At 40.8% G+C, this 11,914-nt stretch overlaps 1 protein-coding gene across 1 annotated transcript; it reads left to right on the forward strand.

Moving 5' to 3' along the window:
• Nucleotides 1-10,575: 10,575 nt before the first annotated feature.
• On the forward strand, nucleotides 10,576-11,268 carry LOC119284244. Its single transcript, XM_037563447.1, has one exon. It carries the CDS (start codon nucleotides 10,657-10,659, stop codon nucleotides 11,266-11,268), a length of 612 nt encoding a protein of 203 aa, XP_037419344.1. The 5' UTR covers nucleotides 10,576-10,656.
• Nucleotides 11,269-11,914: the final 646 nt, after the last annotated feature.

An 11,914-nucleotide genomic window follows, 5' to 3' on the forward strand; every position in this document is an offset into this window, starting at 1 on the left:
ATGCAAAGAAAGAACATTTTCATGACGTTGATAATTCCAGGGCCCAACTATCCGGGGAAAAATATGAATCTGTACATGCAGCCGCTTAAGGACTTATTGCAAGAAGCCTGGGATAATGGGTTCAAGACATACGACGCCTATAGCAAACGAAACTTCATAATGCGTGTCTGGTACATGTACTCGACGCATGACTTGCCGGTGTATGCGCTATTCGTTGGCTGGTGTGTGCATGGAAGGTTCCCATGCCCCACATGCAAGGGAGCTCTTGAGTTTCGTTGGCTTCAGGCCGGTCGCAAGTTCTCTTGCTTCGACATGCATAGACAGTTCCTGGATCCTCGCCATAAGTTCAGGAAAGACAAGAAGAACTTCATCAGAGGTAGAGTTGTAAAAAACTCTGCACCATCTGCGTTGACAGGCCAACAGACCCTGGATCAGTTAAACGCTCTCGAGCCAGATCCAGAGCGTCCAGGGTACTTCAAGGGGTATAATTCTAAGCACGCCTGGACTCACAAAACATGCTTATGGGATCTGCCTTACTTCAAAGACCTCATTTGCCCACACAACATCGACATGATGCACACTGAGTAGAATATCGCCGACGCACTTTTTGGTACATTGTTCGGCATAGATGGGAAGTCAAAGGATAATACTAAGGCTAGAGTCGATCTGGAGGCGCTATGTGATAGGCCGTTACAAAACATGAAAGAACCGAAAGGAAAGCAGAACTGGACGAAGCCAAAGGCATGGTTCAATCTTGGAAGGCCAGCTATGAGGGAAATTATCTTGTGGGTGAAAATGCAGTTGATGTTCCCTGATGGGTATGCAGCGAATCTAAAGAGGGGAGCGATTCTTGATAAATTGAAGATATTTGGTCTCAAGAGTCAGCTATTTCTTCCGTGTTCTTTGTGCGAAAGAACTATCGCCTGGCGTGCTAGAAGAAATCGAAGAGTTGGCGCCAGAGTTGATCTGCAAGTTAGAGAAGATCTTTCCACCGGGCTTCTTTAATCCAATGCAGCATTTGATTTTGCATCTCCCGACCGAGGCAAGATTGGGGGGGGGCCGTGCAAAATCGTTGGTGCTACCCAACTGAGAGGATGCAGAAGACGCTTCGAGAAAAATGTAAAAATAAACGTAGAATTGAAGCGTCTATGGCTGAGGCATTCATCACTGAGGAGGCGGCAAACTTCGTGACAGCACACTATGAAACCAAAAATCGTCATTTGCATAATCCGAAGCCTCGGTACAATGCTGACGAGCCTAAAAAGGGTGGATCCAACCTCAGCCTATTCAAAGGCAATCTCGCACCAGCCAGTGTTTCAAATCCAGTATCTTTGGATAACGAAGAATGGCGGACCATTTCGTTGTATATCTTCAACAACCTGATAGAAGTGCGGCCGTACATCAAGTAAGTTCTCGGTACATTGTTTCGCAACTTCTATTTCCTTTGAACTGCTCTTATTCCTGGATATTTCATACAGTCGATATGTCGCCCTATTCTCGTATGGAGCGGTGATCCAAAAGGATTCCGTCGAAGAGTATGAGATTCTCGCAAAGCAAGGAGGCGGCTATCCCGGTTTCATCTCTTGGTTCAAACAAATGGTAAATTCTATTAGACAATTTCATTTCATTCGCTAATTTGTGCGCAATGCAACAATCCTTTCATATTAAACTTGCAGGCTAATTCAGAGTCTATGGACGCCGAATTGAGACAAGTCGCTAATCGTTTTGACTATAAGGTTCGTTCATTTGACAAATACGACATCAACGGGTATCGTTTTCGTACCTATGGCAAAGAGCTATCTATGGCCGACTGAAAGTCTACAAATTGTTGTGTATCTGCTATCGGCGAAGGAGGTACCGAGTATTATGGGAGAGTTGAAGCAATTTATGAACTTCTATTCTATGGTGAAAACCCACCGAATGTCGTAGTCTTCAAATGTTATTGGTTTCAGCCAAAGGAGACTAGAAGGACTCATGAACATATAGGGCTAGTTGAAATCAACCAAAGCACCCATTTAGATGTTCCTGATGTCTATATTATGGCTCAACATGCGACCCAAGTATTCTATCTACCCTGTGCCTGCCAAACTAATCCAAATTTAAAAGGTTGGGATGTCGTTTATGAAGTGCCACCACGTGCTAGACTATCTCCCCAAAGGAAGAGGATTATGAACCTCACATTAGCCCAGGCACATATGAAGGATAATTCTTCCAAGAGACACGTCTTTCCAAAAAGCGTTTCAAGAACCGGTATACTTCACCCCAAAACATTGAAGTAGACAGCGATAGTGAATCCCACATCACCCCAGAGGAGGAACAAGAAGAGCCGGAACAAGAAGAGGTTACTATTGCGGACGACCTCTCAATGCTTGACCGATTACGTAAAGGTGTCCTTCCACATGTTGATGCCACTGAACCCTATGAGCCCGTCACTGATTATAGTGATGATGATGATTATGCATTTATTGATCATACTGATCGAGATTATTAGTAGTGTCAGGTATTCAATTTTTTTATGTTGTACTTGATGATGATACACTTAAGTGATATACATATTATTATTCATGTCGGTATTTTTTTTATGTTGTACTAATTTCGTTTACTCTTTGTCATGGCAGGTGTTGAAAGATGGAAGGGGAGCCGACTGAGGCCAAGGACAAACGTGCCCAAATTGAAGGTGTGCCACACCATCAAGGTAGCTCCAGCTTATATCAGTTCGGGCGGAATTGGGTAATGTGGTTTGCTTCATTATTAATGCAATTCATTCATCATGCTAGCTTGAGCCCTTTAATTACTAATTTACTTTGTTTCTCTCTTTTAGGCATGCTACAATAAGACGGATAAGGTGCCAGAGGGGTATGACCTGTATGCCATGGCCCACACTGCCTCTTACAAGCAAGTCAAGGGGAAGGCGAGGAAAGGGGAGGAGTTTAACCCGAGCCAGATCCCCTACAATCCAGAGAAGGTGATGATATCTAGTGGCGGGAGGTCCCGTGGCTCCATAGCCATTGATCCAGAGATTGCTCCTGAGACCACGGTGAGTTTAATTTGAATGGACGTTACTTGCTAGTCTTAACATTTGAGTGTCATCATGCTAACGAAACATTGGAAATGATCTTTGGTGCAGCGTTACTCCACACAAGCATCACAAGATCCTTCTCTAGCTACTGGCCTGAGCCAGCCCGCTCCCACACCTCCATGATCAAGGTAAGTTTCTCTAGTTTTTTGCTTAACAAATGCATAAAGACCTAGACTTAGCTTTATTTCATCCAATATGCTTACCTTAATGACCTAGACGTAGCTTCTTTTCCTGCAAAATGACTTAATAAGCTTACTGACCTCCAAAACCAGCCATTTTACCTAAGTTAGCTCTAAAACAATCTATACTTAGCTTTGTTTCCTCCAAAATGACCTAAGTTAGTTATAATATGCTTAGTTAACTAGGTTTGCTCAATAATGACATGTACTTACCTTACTTATGTAAAAAAAACGGCATAATTAGCTTAGTTAGCTCATAAACGATCCATTTCACCTACATTAGCTCTAAAATGATGCATTTTACCTAAGTTAGCTCATAAACGATCCATTTCACCTAAGTTACCTCACAAACGATGGTGTGCTTCTTCTTCTAGTCTTCTTCTTCTAGTCACCTTTTCCTAACTTTCTTATTTGCCATTTTGCAGATTTCATTCACTTCTCGGAAGCTAGCTTGCTATGATGGAGTGCTTGTTTTTAATTTCATTCTCTTCTAGTATTCTTCTAGCTTGCTACGATGGAACTTGCTATCTTGATGAAACTTTGCATTGTAATATGTATGTGCAACTTTGCTATCTTGATGGAACTTGCTATATATGAGTGGATGGAACTATATATGTATGTACGATGAAACTTATGTGCTGTTAAATAGCTCTGTGAAATATATCTATATATGTCATATATATTTGCTGTGAAAATTGTTGGATTTAAAAAAACAGAAAAAAAAGAGCCAATATGCAGGCTCTTTGCCGTTAGCCACCGACGGCAAAGGTCTCTTTGCCATCAGCAGCGGACGGCAAAGAGGCCACGTGGCAGGCAACTGTGCTTCCTGGGAGGCTGACCTATTTGGTCATTTTGCCAACAGTGGCTGACGGCAAAGAGAAAAAAAACTTTGCCTACAGCGGCGGGCGGCAAAGGCCTTCCGATGTTTGCCGTTAGCAGCCGACGGCAAAGGCTTGCCGTTAACCACCTAACGGAGTAACAGCGCAATTATTGCCGTCAGTATTCTTTGCCGTCGGCAGGTGATGGCAAAGGACCCTTTGCCGTCAGCCGCCCGAAGCAGACGGCAATGTAGCTCTTTGCCATCCCGTACGTTGCCGTCCACTTTTGCCGTCCGCGGCGGACAGCAAAGACATTTGCCATCTGCCATCCGTGCCTTTGCCGTCTATCGTGGCTGATGGCAAAGTAGCTGATTCCTATAGTGTAGGAAAAGTGATTGAAATTACCATTGATCAAACTTATGCACTTTGCTAGCATTCACACTTCAAAAATTATTTATTTTATCATTTACCTACTCGAGGAGTAGGAATTAAGCTTAGGGATTCTGATACATCTCCAACGTATCTATAATTTATGAAGTATTCATGCTGCTATATTATCATTCTTGGATGTTTTACAATCATTTTATAGCAACTTTATATCATTTTTCGGGACTAACCTATTGACTTAATGCCCAATGCTAGTTGCTGTTTTTTGCTTCTTTTTTACATCGCAGAATATCAATATCGAACGAAGTCCAAAGGGAGCAAATATTTTGTGGATTATTTATGGTGGACCAGAAGACATCCAATGGGCCAGAGCATCACCCTGGTGGTGCCCCGAGGGGGGCACATCCCACCAAGGCGCACCTGGGCCCCCAGGCGTGCCTCGGTGGGTTGTGCCCACCTCGGTGGCCTCCCACACCACCTCTTCGCCCTATAAATCATCAAATATTCCAAAAACCCTCGCGGAGATCCTAGATCAGAAGTTCTGCCACCGCAAGCCTCTATATCCATGAGAAAGGAATCTAAACCCCGTTCCGGCACCCTGGCGGATTGGTGAATGATCACTAGTGGCCATCTCCATCATCCCGGTGGACACCATGTTGAGGAGGGAGTAGTCCATCTTCGGGGCTGAGGGTTTGTACCAGTAGCTATGTGTTTAATCTCTCTCTCTCTCTCTCGTGTTCTTGACATGTCACGATCTTGATGTATCACGGGATTCATTAATATACTTGGATCATATGGCGTTTTCCCCTCTCTATATTGTTGTGATGAATTGAGTTTTCTCTTTGAGATTTTTTTTATTGGATTGAATACTTTAATGGATTTGAGAAAACTTTATGTATGTCTTGCTATGAATACCCGTGGTGACAGTGGGGTATCGTATTGATTCACTTGATATATGTTTTGGCACTCAACTCGTGGATTCCCGAGGTGACATTGGGCTAATCTATGCATAGGGGTTGATGCATGTTGTTGTCTTTGTTTCTCGGGTAGAAATCTTTTGGCACTCTTCGAGGTTCTTTGAGTTGGATTGAGTATTATGAATCTGAAATTATTTGGTGTTATTTTAGTATGAACTCTTGGATAGATCGATCGGAAAGAATAGCTTCGAGGTGGTTTCGTACCCTACAAACAATTTCTTCTTATGTTCTCCGCTAGATAGGAACTTTGGAGTGATTCTTCATCGGACTTTGAGGGATGGTTATATGATCCAATTGTATTAGTATTGTTGAGAGATTGCACTAGCGAAAGTACGGACCCTAGGCCTCATTTTCAAGCATTGCAATACCGTTTGTGCTCACTTTTGTTACTTGCTACCTTGCTGTTTTTATTGCTCCTATCATAAAATTCAGTATCTACTATCATTACTACACATTTATTACCATCTCTTCACCGAACTAGTGCACCTATACAAATTTCCATTGTATTTGGTGTGTTGGGGACACAAGAGACTTTTTATTATTTGGGTACAGCGTTGTTTGAGAGAGACTATCTTCATCCTACGCCTCCCACAGATTGATAAACCTTTGGTCATCCACTTGAGGGAAAATTGCTACTGTCCTACAAAACGCTGCGCCTGGAGGCCCAACACATGTCTACAATAATAAAGTTGCATAGTAGACATCACGCCACAAGACACCTAGGCACGCCCAGGGGGTGGGCCCGCCCTGTGCATTCATGTCTCACAGGTGCACCCCGAGGGCTATGTTGAGTGCCAATTGTTTTCAAATATTGCATAAAAAATCATACTAAATTTTTCGGACATTTGGAGAACTTTTATTTTCTGGTCATATTTTTTATTGCACGGATATTTCAGAAAACAGTCAAATAATAGCATTTCAACTTTATTAATTCTAAATACCAGAAAGTAAAAAGTTGGTACAGAAAGTTGTTTTTACTAAATTCATCCATCTCATGCCCATCAAAAGGAATCCATTAACAAGGTTGATTAAGTCTTATTAACAAACTTCTTCTGAATGACATGAAACGGGACGATCTTTTTGACAGTAGGAACTTTGTATAACACTACGTTACCTTGATGGGGATATGCATGTTCCCAACAATAAGAATATTATATTTCTTTTTGACAGTAGGAACAAAACCTCCAATAGTAATTGTTGAAAATTTTCCAATAGAGTTGATACTATTCACTTGAGGTTGTTTCTTTGGAAAGTGTACCATGTGCTTTTTACCATTGACATGAAAAGTTATATTGCCTTTATTGCAATCAATAATAGCCCTTGCAGTATTCAAAAAGGGTCTACCAAGGATGATCGACATATTGTCGTCCTCAGGTATATGAAGAATAACAAAGTTCGTTAAGATAGTGACATTTGCAACTACGACAGGTAAATCCTCACAAATACTGATGGGTATAGCAGTTGATTTATTAGTCATTTGCTAAGGGATTTCATTGGGTGTCAACTTCTTCAGTTCAAGTCTACGATATAAAGAGAAAGGCATAACACTAACACCGCTCCTAGATCACATAAATCCGTTTAAACAAAGTTTCTTTTAATGGAGCATCGTATACTTGGTATTCCTGGATCTGCAAGTTTCTTTGGTATTCCACCCTTAAATGTGTAGTTAGCAAGCATGGTGTAAATCTTTCTTTATTTGTAACAGTATCTTTCATATACTTAGCATAAGGGAACATTTTCAGAATATCAGTCAAACGCAAACGCAAAAAGACAGGTCTAAACATTTCAACAAAGAGCTCAAATTTTTCATCATCTTTATTCTTTGAAGCTCTAGGAGGAAAGGGCATTGGTTTCTGAACCCATGTCTTTCTTTCTCTACCATGTTTCCTAGCAACGAAGTCTCTCTTATCATATCTTTTATTATTAGGTTGTGGGTTATCAAGTTCAACAACAAGTTCTATCTCCTCATCAGTATCATTACTAGGTCGAGCATCAACATGAACATCATCATTATAATTATTACTAGGTTCATGTTCATCACCAGATTGTGTCTCAACATCAGAAATAGAAATATCATCTGGATTCTCAGGTGTGTCTATAATAGGTTCACTAGGAGCATGGAAAGTCCCATCATCATTCTTTTTATTTTAGATGGACTAGGTGCATTAGTATTGGTTCTCTGAGAATCTTTCTCAATTCTCTTAGGATGGCCCTCAGGATACAAAGGTTCTTGAGTCATTTTACCACCTCTAGTCATAAATCTAACAGCATGATCATTCATCTTATAGTTCATCTCATTAAGAAAATCATTTTGTGCCTTGAGAACTTGTTCTACTTGGGTTTTTACCATGGAAGCATATGTTTACTAACAACCTTGAGATCATTAACATTTCTAAACATATAATCACCCAAGTGTTCAATCATTTAAGCATTTCTTTTCAATTGTCTACTAACATATGCATTGAAGTTTTCTTGTTTAAAAATAAAGTTATCAAATTCATCCAAGCATTGACTAGCAGATTTATTATAAGGAATATCACCTTCATCAAATCTATAGGGAGAATTTACCTCTACGACCTGTGTTGGGGTATTAATACCATGTATTTCTTCAATAGCTGGTAAATTCTTAACATATTTAGCTCTAACACCTTTTTCTTTCATAGATTTCTTTGGCTCTTGCATATCTTGAGGAGTAAGAAATAGAATACCCCTTTTCTTTGGGGTTGGATTGGGCGGTGGTTCAGGAAGAGTCCAATCATTATCATTACTCAATATATTATTCAACAGTAATTCAGCTTGTTCAATAGATCGTTCCCCGAAAACACAACCAGCACAAATATCTAGGTGATCCCTAGAAGCATCAGTTAGTCCATTATAAAAGATATCAAGTATTTCATTTTTCCTAAGAGGATTATCAGGCAAAGCATTAAGTAATTGGAGAAGCCTACCCCAAGCTTGTCAGAGGGTCTTTTCATCAATTTGCACAAAGTTAAATATTTCCTGTAATGCAACTTGTTTCTTATGAGCAGGAAAATATTTTTCTGAGAAGTAATAAATCATATTCTGGGGACAACGCACACAACCAGGAGCAAGAGAATTATACCATGTCTTAGCATCAGCCTTTAACAAGAAAGGAAACAACTTAAGAATATAGTAGTAACGAAATTATAATATGCGTGAGGCCTGCTCCAAATTTCAAGTCATTTGGACATGTGAGCAGCTCTCAGCAAAAAAGACAAATCGGGACAAAACAGTACATCAATAGTAAACATTTTTACAGACCCCCAATTTGTGTTTTTTACTGAGAGCTCATCAAATGTCCAAATGATTTGAAAATTGGAGCAGACCTCACGCATCAAATTTTCTACCGCACAAAAAATTTGGATTTTTGAATGTTTCTAGTATTTGTTTTGATTTTTTTTCGTCAGCGCAGTTGCAGATGAGCTCGGGTGCAAGATGGATTTTCGTGTATTCCGTATATAGTCATACGTGCTTATGGAAAAGAACTTGCATGACATCTTTTGTCCTACCCTCCCGTGGCAGCGGGGTCCTATTGGAAACTAAGGGATATTAAGGCTTCCTTTTAATAGAGTACCGGACCAAAGCATTAATTAACACTTAGTGAATACATGAACTCCTCAAACTACAGTCATCACCGGTAAGTATCCCGACTATTGTCACCTTGGGGTATGTGGATCATAACACGTAATAGGTGTCTATAACTTGCAAGATACGATTAAGAACACATATATTCATGAAAACATAATAGGTTCAGATCTGAAATCATGGCACTCGTGCCCTAGTGACAAGCATTAAACATATCAAAGTCATAGCAACATCAATCTCAGAACATAGTGGATACTAGGGATCAGACCCTAACAAAACTAACTCGATTACATAATAAATCTCATCCAACCAGCGCCATCCAGCAAGCCTACGATGGAAGTACTCACTCTCGGTGGTGACCATCATGACATTGGTGATGGAGCAAAGTTGATGATGACGACAACAACGGATTCCACCCTCCGGAGCCCCAAACAGACTCCAGATCAACCAACCCGTTGAAGAACAGGAGGTGACGGCGGCTCCGTATCGTAAAATGCGATGAATATTTCTCTCTGATTTGTTTCTCCGCGAATAGGTATATATGGAGTTGGAGTTAGGGTTGTAGACGGTCCAGGGGGCCCACAAGCCTGCAGGTCGCGCCCTGGGGAGAGGAGCCCCCTCAGGGCTTGTGGCTCCTGGGTGACCCCCTCGGCTATTTTTGCTGCCAGTATTTTTTATATATTACAGAAATATTCTCCGTAAATTTTCAGGTCATTTCGAAAACTTTGATTTCTACACAAAAATAATATCATGGCAACTCTGCTGAAAACGGCGTCAGTCCGGGTTAGTTCCATTCAAATCATGCAAATTAGAGTCCAAAACAAGGGCAAAAGAGTTTGGAAAAGTAGATACGATGGAGACGTATCACAAACCTTTGCACTCTGCGGTCCAATACCTTGGCTACCAACAATAGGAGTAGAACCAAGCATTACTTCATGCAAATTGGTAACATTAGATCACTTACTCGAGAGAAAATTGTTTCTACTTAATACCCTTACACATGAGGGCCCAACACCTTGCTCTCCAATATAAGAAGTAGCAAACATGGATCAACTTGATTGACTGTCAAAATGACGAACATAGCAAATCTGTTAAAAGCAAGTCTAGAGTGCACCAAACCAAATTAGACATATTAAGACGAGAAGATATAAGAAAGGCATCATCGTATATGTGAGCATTGAGTGTACAATAAATGTTTAGATATCTATAATCAAGGTGTGTTGCATTGATGAATGTATATAAGTTTTATGAGTATCAAATATTAATACAAGAAGATCAAAATGAGAACAAATGTATTTGTGAATATAAAGTGTATTAATACCAAGCGATTCAGTACGAGCCTGAATGTACTTGTGAACTTAAAGGGCATTAGTACCGTAACATTTGAATGAGCATCAATGTATTTATGGATATAAATGGCATTAACACCAGGATATCCAAAAGGAGCACACCACATTTGTGAAACCCCACTGAACGTGATATAAATAAATCTCAACATCACGTCTATCCAATCATCCATCCAACTCCGCCTCACACATTCTTCTACATCCATTTATCTTTACCTCCCTTGGTTCTAGTATAGTTCAAGGCTTGTAGCTAGCCCTGGAAAAATGGCAATATCAACTACCTCCATCATTTTCCCCATCATTGTCTTCATGCTTCTTTCCACAACCATCCCTACTCAAGCTAGTGGCTCCTGTAGTGGAAACTCAAATGCAACTGACCTCATGGTGGAAGCATGCAAGAACGCCTCAATTAACTCCTACGTCAAGACTGTCCCCGAAGAATTTTGTTTATCGACCCTGCAGTCTGACATTCAGAGCATCAAGGCCAAGGATCTCCATGATCTAGTATTTATTGCCATGGACATCACCAAGGGCCGCCTCAATTCTGCTAGAGCCATGGTCAAGAAAATGCTACAAAATGCCAAGAAGGGTACGGTAAGGATGTGTGTCCTCCGTTTCTGTGAGGTGGACTATGAAGAAATGGCAAGTATTCTCAACATATGTGATGCCATGATAAGGAACTACCAAGGATACACGGGAAACATGCGGTTCGAAGAGCTGGCTAGCTGTGTGTTTGACGCATACCACCCTGCCGGCGCATGCGAAGATGAGCTTCAGGATATGCCAGAGGAGGCGGCGCTGTTCAAGGAAAACACTGAGCTGCTAATGCTAGTACGGATGGGCTCTAACTTCCTAGTCCCAATGGCAGTACCATAAGAGATGTTGTTTTGATATCAATTTTACACTTATTTGGAATAATAATAATAGAAATGTCTCTGGCATTAATTTTCTGTCATTCCATCATATAATACACTAGCAAATATGACATGTGCATGGCAACGGGAAAAACAAATCTTTGCATGCCACAATTGATCCTTCGCAGTGTCACTCTCTTCATCACGACAGCCGATGGTAGTCAAGTTCTCCACCTACTTAACATGAATGTGATCAATCTCTGATCTTGGTCATCATACTTTTAACACATCGCTTTCCCAAGCCCCTAGCCGCACCAACTTGTAATTCGAAATACTTGTAATGAAGTAGGGAACCACCCCTGTCTAATCCCCGCACTCTTGCCTCCAAGTCCAAGACCCATTTGTGTCGTCCCGCCTCCTTGGCGGTAACGACCTCTCTCTTTACATGCGCAAAATTACTTGCATTGATGGCTTACATCACCATCATCTCACCTGCATCTTATGCATGCATCGTCCCCTGCAAAAAAAGAGAATTACTCAAGAGTAATATTGCAATATAAAATCCTGAAATAGCCATCATAGACTAATTGAAGTTTTTGTATTTACTTATTCTTAGATATTATCTTCCAAGTATCAGGCCCACAACTACAAAGACCTGAGCTTCAAAT

Source organism: Triticum dicoccoides, chromosome 4A, assembly GCF_002162155.2.
Source record: "Triticum dicoccoides isolate Atlit2015 ecotype Zavitan chromosome 4A, WEW_v2.0, whole genome shotgun sequence".
In the NCBI taxonomy this organism is placed as follows: Eukaryota; Viridiplantae; Streptophyta; class Magnoliopsida; order Poales; family Poaceae; genus Triticum; species Triticum dicoccoides.